This window comes from Tachysurus vachellii, chromosome 19, assembly GCF_030014155.1.
Source record: "Tachysurus vachellii isolate PV-2020 chromosome 19, HZAU_Pvac_v1, whole genome shotgun sequence".
In the NCBI taxonomy this organism is placed as follows: domain Eukaryota; kingdom Metazoa; phylum Chordata; class Actinopteri; order Siluriformes; family Bagridae; genus Tachysurus; species Tachysurus vachellii.
The window spans coordinates 5,132,770-5,148,429 of NC_083478.1; the positions used below are offsets into that span (position 1 = coordinate 5,132,770).

The window sequence follows — 15,660 nt, forward strand, 5'->3', positions numbered from 1 at the left end:
AAACCCATTCTAATTTTGATTACAACTCCTATAAAATGTCAACCACTTTGTTACTAACTTCTAGACTACCTCATTAGTCACACTGACTCTCCTGTTCAGTTCTTAATACCTCCTCATGTTTCTTCTTTCCAAGCTCTTTGGTATGGTCACCTCTGGCTTACTGACTATGGTCTAAGGTATCGGTGTCTGTAAAGAGACTTTGGGACAATTGAGTATTGCAATGAGTGCTATAAGAATAATATTCAATTATACATTCTATTTTATTGGTGCTTTAGGTAAAATTACATAGACTATGCACATACATGTAGGCAGCAGTAAATGATCCAAGATTTCTGTAGTTCAAATAACTCTCCATTACGAAAGAAGATAACAAATGTGACTGTGGTGCCATCTATCTATGAAATTTGTGCTACACAGTTAAGATTTTTTGCAGCGCAGTGGTTTTCTACATGAGAGAACTGGGGGCATCCTACAAAATGATAATATCCAGCAGTACTATTTAATATTACATTTAGTCTACAGGCCAACCACAAAAAAAAATACATTTTAAAGCATATACCAGAACTGTAAAAGAACACATTAAATAGGACTGAAAATGGCAAGAAAATATTTTAAATTGTATTTTATTTTAGGCCCAAACATGAAAAAAACAAAACAAAACTGAAAATGGTACAATGTGAAGCATGTCCTTTTAGTTCTGTTAAGATTTTCTGCATAAAATTGCCCCTCATTGTATGAGACAGCTAAAGGAAGATGCAATTGCCCTGCTATAAAGCACTGTCCATCAGTAAATTGCCTGAGGATTGATTGGATGTATTGCATCTAAAAGGATGTTACTACATGGACCTGTGCTGCATGAAGAGGTTTTATTGCAGAGTTTTCTCCTTCATGCAGAAATGCGCTTTTAATATCACCGTGCTTTGTGGATACTAGTGATGAGGCCATGTGGGATCTTAACTGGGGGAGATAAAGGCACTTCTGAAAATAAAAATATGAGTGCAAATGTGCGGAAAAGAGAAGCAAAAGGTGTGGAGAGGAATGAATGAGCAAAAGGAATGGCAAAAAAAAAAATATATATAGAATTTGACAGACAGACAAATGCACAAGGGAAGAAACGTGTTGCTTTCTTTATCTTCAACCGCTCATGACCATCCGCACGAGTTCTGTAAAAAAAAATAAAATAAAATGAATATTTCATAACACAATCACTTCAAATGTATGAAACAAAGGAGGCAATGGACCCCATCTACAACATGTGTACCTTTCATTATAATTCACTTTGAAATCTTGTACAAAAAGTTATTTTATAAGCTTTATATGCCACACATCTCTATCACAGAGTCACATGCAAGTATAAAATAATAAAATAATAAAAGGAAAGATCTACATTTTGCCCCAACTGTAATGTTTGGCCCGTATGGTGTGTTGTAGATAGGAGCCTCCCCCCAACAATCATTTATACCAACAGAGAAAGAAAGGCAACAGTGAGAGATCATTGCTAACTCCTACTCAGCCAAAGATTAAGGGTATGCCCATGTCTATAGGATTCAAGAGAATGTTATGGAAGCTCTTCCAGGTTTTCCTCTACAACAGGTCAGGATTAGAGAACAGTACAGACAGAACATCTGTAAAGCCCAGCTGTCAATCATCAGGAAAAGGAAAAAAGAGCAGCAAAAACATTATAGCAGCTCACTGCCACTGGTTGGTTAGTAAAAGAAGCAACTGCATTGCTTTGAAAGCTTTGGGAGACTGTACACCTGGTATTGTCTCAATTAAACTTACTTAATGTGCCACAGATTTAATTATCCAGAGTGACACATTACATGTTTCCAAATGAGACAATCACAGTTTACTTTATAAAAAAAACAAAAAAAAAACAACAACTTGTAATTCTGTTAAACCTCACTGCCTTTAACACATAGGTATACATACTTTAGACTTAGATGATGTGATTGTTGATGTGCTTCTCCACTACACTGAAAACTCTGAGGGCTGTTAAAGAATTGGTTGTACGTCTTTGCATTACTTGGGAATGGGAATTTAGGGTAGACTTTTGACTGTACTTCTTTCAGGCACAATAACACTGAATGGCAGTATGAACGCAGGATTCCGATGGCAAATCTGAAGCCAGGAACCTCCGGTTGAAGAGTATACACATATGGCCAAAGGTTTGTGGACACCGGACTATCACACCTATATCCGCTTGTTGAACATCAAATTCCAGATTTGGCCTCATTTTCGTGTTATAATAAACTCCATACTTCTTTGAAGACCTCCCATTAGATTTGAGTGCAATTGTGTTGATTCACAAGAGCATTAGTGAGGTGCCTTGGGTGCAGTCGGTGTTTCACCTCAAGGTCCTCTGAGCCATTCAAGCTCTTCATATCTTCATGCATTTCACTTTGTGCACAATGATTTGGGCCCCTTAATTACAGGGATAATAATAGTCATGCTACAGCATGCAAAGTCATTCTTTACAATTGTGCACTTCCAAATCCAAGTTTGAAGAAAGAACAAATATGGATTGCCCATGTGTGTGAAATCATACACGTTTTATATTATATACATATAATATAATAAATAAAATAAATAATATAATGTAAGGCATCTGATTGTACAGGGAGAGGGCAGTCAAAATGTCTCATCTATCTAGTTGGGGAAGTCGTGGCCTAATGGTTAGAGAGTCTGACTCCTAACCCTAAAGTTTTGGGCTCGAGTCTCGGGCCGGCCACGACTGAGGTGCCCTTGAGCAAGGCACCGAACCCCCCCAACTGCTCTCCAGGCGTAAATGGCTGCCCACTGCTCCGTGTGTGTTCCCTGCTGTGTGTATGCACTTTGGATGGGTTAAATGCAGAGAACGAATTCTGAAAGAATTAACTGCCAATGTTATTTTATTTTTTGCTGAATAGTCTGAGCTGAGAACTGAGCTACCATTAGGTAAACAGGTCGCTAGATAACCACAAACACTTGCCAAATGAAAAAATTACTAGCTGTGCCCATTTGTTGCATAACAGGTGAAAGAATACCAATTCTCATTTATTAGCTTTGTATAGTTGTAACAAATGATGCCATCACCTTCATAACTTTTATATGAATCTCAAATATTTAATAAAATGAGTACAACACAGAAGGTCTACGAGAAACACTTAATACCAAACAAAAAGGCAGAAGAAGCAGCTGTACATCCTGTATCAACTGTCTAGGTCTCTAGTATGTATACATATGCTTGAACTGCTTATGGCATTGCGCAGTGTGAATGAACCAGCCAAGCCATTGGGCCAACGCAGTGCTGGGCCAGGCACATGCAAAGAGCATGCCACAGCCAGGGGCCCAGAGTGAGCTGCTGCTGCTGCTACTGCTGCACAGTCATGAGCGTAAAACGAGTCAAAACCTCCACACAAACACCAGCTCGAACCAGGCCCTCCAAATACAGACACATCATGCCTCACAGAAATTCTCAGCAAAAATAGTACTCTACAATATATACGTCTGTCCGTTTCATATTATTCTGACAGACAGCTGAACCATTTCCAGTTTGGTTACGATATTTGAATTTCATTTCCATGTGGCTGTAGTGTTAAGGATATCCTGTGCAGGCATGTGTGCTTGTATAAAGGAATATGAGTTTGGAGCGAAGTGTCTTGTTGTATACGTGTTGATGGCAGGAGGAGGACGTACTCCTGAGAAGGCTCTCAGCCAGACATGAGGTGACGAACAAAAGCTGTGAGAGACCAGTAAAGGTTATGACATGTACGCCAATAACCAAAAATACCATACTGCATGAATCTTTAAGCAGTACTTAAAGATAAGCAGACACACAAGACAAGACAGATCACGATGCAGAACAGAATGCATATCAAATTCCTCCTGTGATCAAATAACCAGGTTTTGAGTTTCATTACATTTTAACTATCGCTTTACCTTCATAGTTGATGCAGCCATTGGCATCCTCATGTCCAGCCAGGAGTGTTTCTACTTCGTCCTCGGTCATTTTCTCCCCTAAAGTAAAAACAAATATTGTTTTTTCAAAATTCATGAAACATGAGGTAACATGGCTTACCCTAACTTTACTTTCATACAAAGAAATGTATTAATAATTGAATCATTTCTAACATATTTTCCCTTTATATTGTATTGTTAAATGCATCAATTAAGTACAGATTCAGAAGGATTATCAGCTTGCATCATTAAATTCACTAAATGTTACAGGTTGTAGTTATTTATTCTGACAGAGCACTAGATATGTGGGACATCATTATATAATCTCCCCTAAAGAGAAGTCGGCTTACCCAGTGTGGTGAGAACATGGCGGAGCTCAGCACCCATTACTGTGCCGTTGCCTTCCTTGTCAAAGACTCGCAGCCCCTCCACAAAGTCCTCAAAGGAGCCCTGGTCTTTGTTCTTAGCAATGGCCTGGAGCATAGGCAGGAACTGCTCAAAGTCCAGCATTTTGGTGTTCATCTCTGGAACAGAAAATGTGAATGAAATGTGAATTCTGTTACAGCGATTAAACCCTTAACAGATTTAACAGCATCTGCATTTCTCTCTTTGTGTTTATAGCAAAAGTGGTGGCTTTGTATTCCTACCCTCTGACTTGGGGTTGCCTAAAACCTTGAGCACCTCAGCGTTGACTGGGTTCTGGCCGAGGGCTCGCATCACGTCCCCACACTGACTGTAGCAGATCTTCCCATCTCCTGTCCGGTCAAATAGGAGGAAGGCCTCTTTGAATTCTTCAGAGAAAAAGAGAGAAAGAGACAGAATGAGGACAGGACACAATAAGCATCTGAGACAAATATGGGAATGGGTGTGTGTGTGAGTAGATAAAGTAAGAAAAGAATGTATGACGAAGCAAGACATGCAAAAGAAATATGTATGAACAAACAAACAAAGGTGAAGTAGAAGATGAGGTAGAAAAGTAGAATTTAAATAGGAGAATATTTTTATTAAAACTTGCATTAAAAGTCACATGCATTTTTTAATAGCCAGTTAGTATGAGTATAGTTATCATAACAGAGAATCAGATGGAGACACCAGGTAAACAGTATTGTAACACGACTACAAAGAAACACTGCACCAGCAATCAATATTAAATGTTATTCCAGACTGTTTTCAGCTCTGTCTATTCACATTATCTGATGCAGAACAAGTCACTACTGAAGAATGCATGCATCCATTTTTAACCATATCAAGTATAAAGTAAACTATGTTGATGATACACCAGTACAAGCTATGTTCCCCATAATAACTCTACATTGCGCTATAATATACTATATTTATTACCACATGGGATTAAAAACAGTCTTAACACAATCAAAATGTCTTATATCCACTAAGAACACCCTGTGACACAGAAACAAATTTCTAAGTGGACAACAAATCATTTGCGAGGCTCGACTGTGTTAAAAGACAGAAACAACTGAATTTTTGCTGGTACAATCTTGACACTGAATCACAACAAACAATAAAAGCACATGCCTTAACAATGTTGAGGTACAGCATGCCTATATGAAGATTAGCATCATTATAATAAGCAAATTCTTGAGTTGAACACACCTCTCAAACTACACAATGAGCTGCAATTATCCGTCATTTAATAACAACGAACAGACAGAGTGTCCAAAAAAAAAATCCTTTACAACTGTGATACTAAATGAAAAATTTATTTCACACATATGAGCAACATTCAGGTGGTAATCCAAAAACTGCCGTACTACATATTCACATTTACAATTTCAAAAGGAAAGTGGTATCTCCAAAATTGGACAAGAGCATAATTTGACTTCTCAGTATTAGACTTACACACCAAGGCAATGGTTCTGTTTGTTTTAACCTCAATCTATAATTTATCATAAAGTATCACCTGCATGCACTGTTGCACCCGATTACTCACTTAATTGTAAATATACTATCAAAACACAAGCTTCTTAATCGTATTTAAACACTGGTTTATAATTATACACTGGAAGTTAAACTGGATTACGTGCACAAGAGGACATGCATTTTCTTTATTTAAAACACAAGTACAAAACAACAATAGCTATCTTGCATGTTGGTGATTAACAATTATGGTTTTAATAATGAGAAGAACGGCAATGACTGTTCTATACTATTATTCAATGTAAACCATTAAAAATAAACCTGGTGCAGTAAAAGAAAAAACCAAGAAGCTGCATACAAAAACAGAGGTTAAGGGAGAAAAAAGTAAGAAGTGACATAATACTAATGATGAACATTCTCAGATAAAACGGTGTGTAAATATACTAGTCTGAGCTTTTCTTTCAGTATTCGGAAGTCGAGTATTTAAGTCCAGTGTAACTGACTGAGGCGGCCCTTCACAAACAACTCGGCTGCTCTGTGCTGTGCTTCCTGCTTGCTGGAATGTGGCCATTCCCTGAGAGCCTGGAAATGTTCTCTCACCATATAAGGAGCTGGAACGTACGGGAACGAGGGAACAGCAAACAGCGAACACTGTTATGTCAACCATCTTTAATAAAAACAAACCAGACAAGGGATGAAGCTGAACGATCTGCCACCTAAAAAGGCCAACACGTCCTTTTCAGAAACCAGGACTGGAAACTCACATTCCTGTCCTTATCTTACGTCGTGTTTTGCTTTTAAAGCAACAATGAATGAAGCATGAATCGAACCAGGAATTGAAACGACAGAGAAAAGTGAAATTTGTTATATTCAAATCATTTCAGAGCGAGTGTGTAATTTAAAACAGTTTAGCCACACTAAGGTGAAGAAATAACAAGCAGTTTCCTGTGAGACACACCCTGACATGATCAAACCAGAACTACACAGCTGGACTTGTTAAAAGTTAAAAAAAACAAAAACAAACAAAAAAAAAAACACACTCCCCCTGATCTTCACACTTTCATCATCGACTTACTAAATCATGCACACTATATTAACACACTCGGAGACTCAAGAAACCACATGCAAAACGAAAGACAGCAAAAAAAAAAAAAATCACACACAGAAACTCACTCGACCAGGACAAACACACTACAAGTTTGTACTTGCACGATAAAGGCGATGTGCTGAACTTTTCAGAGCACTCACCATGGATTTGCTCCAGGTTAAACTCAATCTGGAGATTTGCACAGACGCAAGAGAGGAAAAGAAGAAGAAAATAAAAACAGCAATAAGGACAGATGGGAAGAAGATTTTGTTCGCTAGGACGGAGTGCAAGAAGCGGGTGATGGAGCTACGCTAAGGAAATGAAAAGAAGAAAGCTTCACGTTACAAAATAAAGATGCATGCAGCTTTTTATTGACAAACTCACCAAGGATTTGGTCTTCTGAGAAGTCGCACTGTTTAGAGATAAAGCGTTAGGAGCCGGTATAAATAGATAATCCATTAGGGGAGGAAAAAAAAAAGATCTTTGAAATTGTGTTAGCTAACTAGCACATGAGCTAATAGGCGAAAATTATTCGACTAACTCGAGCCGTTATAAATAAATAGTCGATTGAAATTAAAGCAAACTACAAATACAAACATTTTTACTTTGACATTATATATATTTATATATACATTATATTGTACAATTATATAAAAACAGACTAGGTTTAAAAATACTAAGTTAGCTAAGTATAAACAATACCGCTGCCGGCTAGCTAGTTAGTTAGTTAGCTAGCTAGCTAGCTAATATTAACATGTTCACAGATATAAACATTCTCTATGACTTGTCTTGACTAGCTCAAAGATAACATTTAGCATGTTTTTTTTAAGGCAAAGCCTACCATATCTGCACAGAGGAACGAGGCGAGCTGCTGCTGCGGGCGGAGTGAAGAAAACTAGCGCTTACGCTGACTTTTAGCTCTCAAACGAGGAAGAGACGCCGAGACGAGTCCCGACAACAGATCTATATACGATGTACGCACACTCGTGTATTAACGAAACCGTAGACGCTGGTCGATGCGGATGACTTACAGATCTGTAAGAATGTGCGTCCTACGTCATCGCTTTGTACGCGCTTACGATACGTCAGTGTAGAGCCTTTACTAATGCAGAGTACTTACATACTTACATGCTAGCATTCCAGCCTTCATGCTAATGTATGCTGAGGTTAGCTCAACATACACTGTAAAAATAATATTAACTGGGAATGATACAGTGATTTAAAAAAATTCAGTTGCTGTTTGAGAAATCTCCATTAAGATATAACAACTGTAGGATATATATATTTTTAATTGAGCTACCAATTGATGCCAATTCTGAGAAGCCAGTCATGGTGTTTGGCAGTGTTGTAATGTAACGGAGTACAAATACTTCGTTACTGTACTTAAGTAGAAATTTCACGGATCTGTACTTTACTTCGCTATTTAAATTTATGTCAACTTTCACTTTTACTCCAATACATTTCCTAGATAAAATGTATACTTTTATTCCGCTATATTTCCACTAAGCATCTTCGTTACTCGTTACTACAAAATAAAATCAGAAGAAATGTGTGCGACTGCAATAAGGGAGGTTTGACGAATCACTGCTCCTGGATTGCGTTACGCAAGAAGCACAGGAGAAGCACAGGGACGCGCAGCGTGCACGTGCAGCACAGTCAGAGCTGGAGGCGTTTATCTATAACGTTAATCGGCTGAAAGCTGCAAATACGGCAACCAAAAGCAGTGAAATTTCACTATTCTTATTACCAGAGTTGATAGCACAAACAAAATATTAATGCAAACAATCCGTTCAATACTAAATAAAAATAACATTTATTGATTTGGTCTTTGTCTTGTGAATATTTTTTTTTTTATTAATGACTGCATTCATTGGACACACTGTTTGTAGAGAATGCACACATACATGAACTGATCTGATTCAAGACTGGCATCATTACAACATGCATAAAGTTTTGGTGTCCACTTTTGTCATTTAATAATACCATAACTTTTGGTTTACTATGTAGTCATATAATAGATAATATAAAACTGTTCTTGTTTTAAATTCTCACTGAGGGCTAAAACCCCCTAAAGATGAGACCCTAGAAATGCTCTTATGCCTACTGAAAAATCACTGAAATTTTACTTTTTACTTTTACTTCAAATACTTAAGTACAATAAATATCAGATACTTTAAGACTTTTACTTGAGTAATATTCTAAAAGGTAACTTTCACTTCTACCAAAGTCTTTTTCTAGTACGATACTTGTACTTTTACTCAAGTATTGCTTTCTAATACTTTATACAACACTGGTGTTTGGTGCTTCTGGGATTCGAATGAACAACCTTATATTGCATAAACACAATGCCTTATCTATTGATCCACTGCAAACAGCTTTAAGTGCAAGTTAATTCAGAGGTGTTGGTGATTAAATCAGTGCAAGCTTGATATTTCAGCAGCGATGGCTTTTGAGTTAGAGATGTAAACCTGTTGTCAGTATATTAGTGTAAAATGTACAGTAATCTGTTTTTACAGTGTACAATTTATAAATAAATAAATACATTTTCTTTTTGTTCCCAAAACTTCGACCACACTGAACACCTTCTTGGGTGACTTGGAACATGACCTGTTGTCACGCTCTCGAAAACGCTCTCAAAAAGCATTCCCTAAAGTGTAGAAGTTTTATAACAGAAACAAGAAGAGATCAACTCCATTTTAATGCCCGTGATTTTGGAATTGATGCAATAGTCAGATTAGTTAAACAATCTTTTGGCCATGTAGTAAATGAATGCTGTATTATTTTCACACAGGAAATTGTTAAGGGTGAGATTTAAAGATACACTTCCGTCACTTACCAGTGAGAGTGTGTGTGGTATTTCAAGTCTGCCTGTCAAGTTTACTGAAATTGAAATTAATTCTCAGATTACTGGTGGTTTGCCTTAGATCAAAGGTCAGGCGTTCAAGTCCTTTTGAGCCAGAGTCCAGCTCAGTTTGGTAATTTGACTCACAAGTTAACTCACAAAAAGTAATAACAGGGAAATTATCAAAATGTGTTGGACTGTGGACCTCCTGGACCAGACCTGGTGATCTTTTCTAAAATGTAAGAGAATGTATTAATGAATGCAGATGAAATCTCCCCTAAGGATGCATGATGTACAGCAACTTTCTGATGTGTCGATGATGTTTTGCATGATAATGAAGACAGTTACATAGACCTATACATTTTACGTTAATTCCCATCATGTATAAGAACCCACTTCTTACAATTCTATTACATTATTAACATTTAAGACTACAGAAATGAAATCCAAACACACATAAGGAAAGAATTCATATATATTAATTCCACTACAAGGTCATTTCACGATAAAGCTGGTAATGTTTTGGGGGAATATACCAGCCTGCTTTACCAGTGTCCTATTTCCAGATCTTGATATAGCACTACTATTCTCTCTAGATATGGGGGTTGGGTTGACACAGATTTCTGTATGCCTTAGAGAAATGAATTAAGATAGCAAGACAGCAAACAAAAATGGTGCTATAAATTATTTCTAAAAAACTACCAAATGATTGATGCTGCCAGGCAACACCAATGGAATTCTTAAATGGTATTATGTCTTGTAGATATTTTTTACTTAACTGCTATCATGAAAACAATTTGTTGGCCTAATTTAATATGAAGTTTAAATTTACAGTATACTGTTATATAATATAAGCTAAAAACTATTTAAAATATATAGATATAGTCTTGAATATAGATATTAGAAGATTATTACTAACCTCCAGTGTACTGGGATCGAATGGGGAGTCAGAGGGGCGCAGCAGACGAGGTTTGAGCTCTGGAACCGGCTTCGGGGGTGATGGTGTGGAGGAAGAACAAGGGAAAGGAGGTCCAAGTCTTGGTAACGTTCCACCTGATGGAGACTTCTTTATCGATGGTTCTCTTTTTGGTGCCATTTTAAAATCTTTAATAACTATATATATATCTGTACTACTTGCTAGCCGATACTGTGGTTTTATAATGGGATGAGGAAGAGTAAAGAGAATCTGTGTCAGATTCGCTGCATCCTCAGAGAAAGGGAGGGAAAGAGACAGAGACTAAGAGAGGGAGAGAAAGGGAGAGAGAGGAAGAGGGAGAGAGAGAGAGAGAGCGAAAGAGAGAGAGAGAGAGAGATAGAGAGAGACAAGATCAGTGATGAGAAGGGCACTGTGTGTGAAAAGTGTAGGAGTGTGTGAGGAGAGAAGAGATAGTGTGTAGGTGTAATGTAATGTAAAAAAAAAATGCTTCATGACTCTCGGCTTGTTTTCTTATATTTGTCATGTCGTGTCTGTATGTAGGTGTCTATCTGTAAGCGTGAGTTGGAGAAATTGAGCAGTCCTGAGCCAGAGATATTATTAACTTTTCTATTTTTATACCTCTGCATTTTTTAGAGTAATAGGTGTTACTTTTTCTGTCCTTACTTTCTAAGCTTATTGGTATAACCATAGCAGATAGTCAGAAATATATATATAAATATAGTTTCTGTTGTTGTTGTTGTTATGGTTGTTGTTAAGCTGCTCTTTGTTCGGATTCGCTACAGCAAATCATCCAAACTGCACATTTGTGATTTTGGCACAGGTTTACATCAGAGGCCTTTTCTGAGTCTGTAACAATATTGTATGAATCAATAAAACGTTAACTTTAGTAATAACAACAATTCACATAATATATTTAATAAACTTTACTATTGTACAGTGGGTAGTTTTATGGAGTCAGAGCTGCAGGGTCTTTAAAGAACATCTCAACATGGTCAGCTGAGCTTCCTCTGGGTTTGCTGGTTACCTCCCATTTCATCAAAAGCATGCCAGTAGGTATTTTCATTATGCTAAATTGCCCTAGGTGTGAATAGACACATCCTAGTGATCCTGGGACAGCCTCTGAGTCTTTGCTAGGTCAAAGCCCTTACTGAATGAATATGAATATGAAAGAATTAAAGAATCATCTTGCCCAGGATATATTTTCAGATTTCTTAATACTGCCTTCATTAAAATTGTTTTCAATTATAATGGATATAAACAATTTTACAATTTTTTTGTTATATAATAGTCCCACAAGCGTATATATATATATATATAGGAACTCTCATAATATTGTTTGAATTGTGAAAGGAGACTCTGAACTATTCAACGATCATCAACAAAAAATGAAAACAGAGCATCTCTGAAGTCTCATTAAAATGGCTTCAAATATGGATTTTAACATCCATATTGTCCTAAGTGTTCTCCGTTTATTTATCACATGCAAAATGTGAGAGAAATCTCCTCATCGATATAACATATGTAACACAGGCTGTCCTTAGGACCCTTGACCTAACAAGGAGGTGGGTAATCTCTGCCTATACATACTGTCCACCAGGGGGGGCTCTTAATTAGAAGAAGTTGTGATATTACAGTATATACGAATTGTGATATATTGAATAGTCTATCTGAATGTAGAACGAGAGAGAGAGAGAGAGAGAGAGAGAGAGAGAGCATATGTTAGTATATGGTAAACAAACAAACAAGCAAATATAAATATATTTATAAAGCCGCAAGATTGATGAGACATGTAATGCCTAATTCTGGCCACTAGATGTCAGCATTTCTTAGATCCTGTTTATTGTAGCCATTTCTTAAGTCTTCTATTTTTTTATGGATTTGCCTTTCCCATACTGCATCTCATATATCTCTCTATATGCTGTTAGTTTTAATTCCTCACATTAAAAACAAAGAATAGGCTTCTAAATACAAAGAACTGACTTCTGATAAATGCAAACAAACAAACAAACACGTTTTAAACGTATATATATATATATTTTTTTTTTTCAGTCAAAGAGGGGTCTAAAAAGATTAATCAAAGGACTATTGTTAATAACACGAGTAATACTAATCCTTAGTCTATAATCTGATGTGCACGTGACATAACAGATATGTATTGAACTGTATATTGAACAGCTATTTATGACCATCATCTATTAGTCCTACAGTGACAATAAACTTTAGTCCAATGTTTGCGCAAAGACTCTGATAACTGATGTTAACTATTACTGTCTCTCTACCGATAATTGAAGATCTCAGTCTCCGCCCCCGGTCCAATCCATCGCGTGCTCAATGGGCCTTGAAATCGCCGTTTATGTGCCTCGCGCGACAGAACAATAGTGACACGCTCGCGCCCCCCGCTGTGACACCAACGGCCCTGCGCGCGCTCCCAGTTTTTCTCATTTGGACTGTAAATGAAGGCAAATATGCGTCCTAAAATACACATCATATCACTGGCTCGAGTGCCAAAATAGTTGCGTTAGGTTTAATATCTGTTATTTTATCTGGTGTATTGATTTGACATAAAGGTTATTGGATCTGCTTAGAAACTACTTTTTTACATAACATAACATAACATACATATACATTTATTATTTATTAACACACAAATATTACCCTAAAACTAACCTTTTGGAGTGCTAAAGGAAGCCCTCTTTCCCCTTAAGAGTGTTAATATAGGCTTTGATTGTCTCTCTATTGAGGAACCTGTAAGAGCTCATGAAAACCCTTAGAAGTGCCCTGCTTCGTATTCACAGACCAATACAAAACATAATGGTGTGAATTTTTAATCCACACAAAAATATCAATAAGGGTTTTGTACATTTAATCAGGTCACATGATGGTCACTATTATAGCTAGTATTTCAGTTATGACTAAAAATGAAATCATGTCGATGGTAAAAGAACATTAATATCCTGTGATTATTTAGAGTTGAGTTACACAGTTAATGTTCGAACTTGTTCTAACATGCTGAGTAGACCCACTTCCTGTTACTCTTCCTGTTTAGACTTTTGTCCTTGATATTTTGATATTTATGGATTATGATAAACTTTGATAAATATGGCTAAAAATCATTTTGACAAAATATATTCATGTCTATTGCAGGTTTAATCTGTTAACTAATCAGTCAACCTTCTCCCTCTGAAAGGGTTGGTGTAATGCTAAGATCATAGACATGGTTATAACTAGACATAACACATTAAGACAGAGCAATAACAATCCAGCTGAAGGCAGACTGGATTACAGGTGAGTGCACATTGAGCATTATTAAACATAATGTATATAGACAGACTATTTGTTGCATTTCTAGTCTATATTTCCTGAGGGAATGTTGGGGGTTATAGTGATTTGGGGGGTGGGTGGTATGTTCAGGGTTTAGGGGTTTAATTCGCTGAGGCAGAGCCTAATCGACCTCACGTGCACACTTTAAAAAGTGTCTGGTAATCCAAAGAGGAGTCTGCAGAGCAGACACCGATTAAAAAGATTAATTTCTAGGCCTCACGTTCCCTAAATCTCTTAGTCAACTCCACCTCAACTCCCTCTTTTCTCCATTTTTCACACACACACACACACACACACACACACACACACACACACACACACACACACACACACACACACGCAGAGACACAAAGCCTTGATCTAATATTTTTGAAGAATGAACACCATTTGTAATATTCACTAACACGGGTTAACTGCTGATTTATGTAAATAAAGAAGAGCTCCTATACAGCTGACAAATATCCAAAAGGTGTGCACCTGCCTTTAAATCAGAAGAGGCCTTGAAACGGTCTCCACGGGCACAGATTTTCCAATTGAAAAAGTAAACTTCTTTCCACATTCTCCTCTTTATTTTTTGTTAAGGCCAATGGTGAAAATAAATTTAATTATGCCGAATTAGTGGAAGGCTTCAATTGTTCCTCTGAGCTTCTCCCAGAATACATAATAGAATTATAGCAACTGCCTCGACAAATGCCTTACAAAATCCCTCCACCATGCCAAATCATCAAACCAACTGATTTATTTTTAATGGTATTACACCCCTCACTCTGCAGTGTCATGGTAATAACTGGAGCTCCTGCAGCTGCCTCTATATCACATTAGCCAAGCTTAATATTGACTGTGCAAGGCTCACAAAACAATACGCCGGAGGACAGGCAGCTTAAAGACAGCCAACGAATCCATAAGCTTTTCAGAGGGCTGGAAGGGAGTTAACTAAGGCTCTGAAGTTGCTTTTGCCCTGAAGGAGTGGCACAATCAATAGGATGCTTAGCACCAGTTCGCCCGTGTGGAGCTTCACCTTCCACACCGAGGTCCTTCTCAGCAGCACTAGGCTGACAAGAGACCATGAAACCTGATGCAACTTGATTCCTTTTATTTAGTCTGTCTTTCTTTCATGTGGCCAACAAACAATCACTTTTCGTCTCACTTAAGCCCAAGCCTTTCCAGCTGCTTTTTCCGTTTCAGCATTAAACATCCATATGCACGTGGGAATCATGTTGCGATAGTGTGGGGCTTTAAGATCTAAACTTTTATATAGGGCTTTAGCAAAAAATATGTTAAAATAGTCTACATGGTAACATGGTCTACTTGCTTAACACTTTATCAAAAATGGATCTAGATTATTTTGATCTACTTTGAAACTTTTCTGTATATGAGGTTCTTCATTTAACCCCTTGTGGTATTAAATGAAGACTTTATATTTGAGGAATCCTGATGATCTCTTCAGGTTAGGTCACTAGTTGAACCAAAAAAAGAAAAACACACTTTTATTTTAAATAATAACCACAATTCCAGACCTCACATTAAACAGCACTGAACTCAATGCTGTTCTCTTTTTAATCCAATGAAATGAAATTGGACTACAGTTATTGTGTAGTGTAGTTGCTAGTTGTGTGTCTATGTGTGTGCATGCTGTGTTCTTCTCACGTTTGTAGA

General features: G+C 37.2%; 1 protein-coding gene across 2 annotated transcripts; it reads right to left on the minus strand.

Moving 5' to 3' along the window:
• Window positions 1-607: 607 nt before the first annotated feature.
• Window positions 608-7,876, minus strand: zgc:153867 (uncharacterized protein LOC337226 homolog). 2 transcript variants are annotated; one of them, XM_060893425.1, is made up of 7 exons: window positions 7,746-7,876; window positions 7,289-7,316; window positions 4,587-4,730; window positions 4,290-4,463; window positions 3,922-3,999; window positions 3,679-3,721; window positions 608-1,163 (listed from the first exon to the last, which is right to left on the minus strand). In XM_060893425.1, exons 1-6 carry the CDS (start codon window positions 7,746-7,748, stop codon window positions 3,693-3,695), a joined length of 456 nt encoding a protein of 151 aa, XP_060749408.1. In that variant the 5' UTR covers window positions 7,749-7,876; the 3' UTR covers window positions 608-1,163; window positions 3,679-3,692. The 2 variants fall into 2 exon arrangements, with proteins under 2 accessions (XP_060749408.1, XP_060749407.1); XM_060893424.1 differs by lacking the exon at window positions 3,679-3,721.
• Between the last annotated feature and the right edge of the window lie 7,784 nt (window positions 7,877-15,660).